The sequence below is a fragment of the Eimeria mitis genome, genomic scaffold, assembly GCF_000499745.2.
Source record: "Eimeria mitis Houghton genomic scaffold, Emh_scaff10864, whole genome shotgun sequence".
Taxonomy (NCBI): Eukaryota; Apicomplexa; class Conoidasida; order Eucoccidiorida; family Eimeriidae; genus Eimeria; species Eimeria mitis.
Window position 1 is genome coordinate 1 of NW_024011790.1, and position 969 is coordinate 969.

Here is a 969-nt window from a genome sequence, read left to right on the forward strand (position 1 = left end):
TTCACAGCCCCAATATCCATTGGTTCCAAATCGGGATCGTTCCCAGGCCCGCTTTCTTCCTTTTCAGCTAGGGCTGTGGATGTGGCGTTTTTCTTTTCCACTCTGCGGAGTTATTCCATCGTGTCAGCGAGTTCCACTTTTTCGCCCCTCATTTCCCTTTCCGTAGCCCAGCCATTCACTGTTTGCCTCACTACGGGTTCCAGCCCCGCTATAAACCAAATGTAGTGGAGCTCCGCGGCCACCATAGAACTTCGGTTCACCAAGGACGGGTATTTCTCAATATAGCGCTTTATTGAAAGTTTTCCCTGTTCAAGCTTTCTCAGTTCCGCCATTGCCTGCTCCCTTGCGGACGACGGGATAAACGTGCAACGTAGCGCGTCCCGGAAGGGCTGCATGGACCTGATGTGCTCCAGGAACGTGGAGCCGTTGCTTAAGTGTTGCCACCATTGCCTTGCTTCCCCTTCTAACAAGGAAGAGGCGAGGAGGAGTTGGAATTCTTCTGGGGCATTTTGAATGCGGAGGTATAGGTCTAGGGAATTGAGGAACTCCCCCAAAGCCTCTACATATCGGCGCCCGTCATATCGCGTGGGACGGCACAGCCGGAGGCACTCCTCTTGAATTGTTTTTGGCAGGAATGCATTTTCTCCAGAATTGGATGCCGAAATGGAGCTGGCTTCCGCTTGCTGGGGTTCCGGACCGTGCGTCGACCTCCCCTCTGTGAGTGGCTCATAGTCAACCTCCATTTTGCCGAAGGGAACACTGAAATTGGGAGAGGTTTTGTCTACAAAGGAAATGGGTGTTATTTCGATAGAAATAAACGGACAAAATAAATTTTTTATATATTTTTTTGCGATCGTTTGTTTTTCAGCTGTGCTTGATGTCACCCGTGTGGGGATCGGACCCGGGCTCGCACCTTGCCCCGATGAACCATGCGGCGCTACCAAGTGTAACGCTTGTTCTCTGGCCTTT

General features: G+C 51.3%; 1 protein-coding gene across 1 annotated transcript; it reads right to left on the reverse strand.

Moving 5' to 3' along the window:
* Window positions 1-110: 110 nt before the first annotated feature.
* EMH_0099810 (uncharacterized protein) lies at window positions 111-743 on the reverse strand (the record flags this gene model as incomplete). The annotated part of the gene is made up of 1 exon (XM_038022120.1): window positions 111-743. The coding sequence occupies one exon, from the start codon at window positions 741-743 to the stop codon at window positions 111-113; it is 633 nt and encodes a 210-aa protein (XP_037877974.1).
* Between the last annotated feature and the right edge of the window lie 226 nt (window positions 744-969).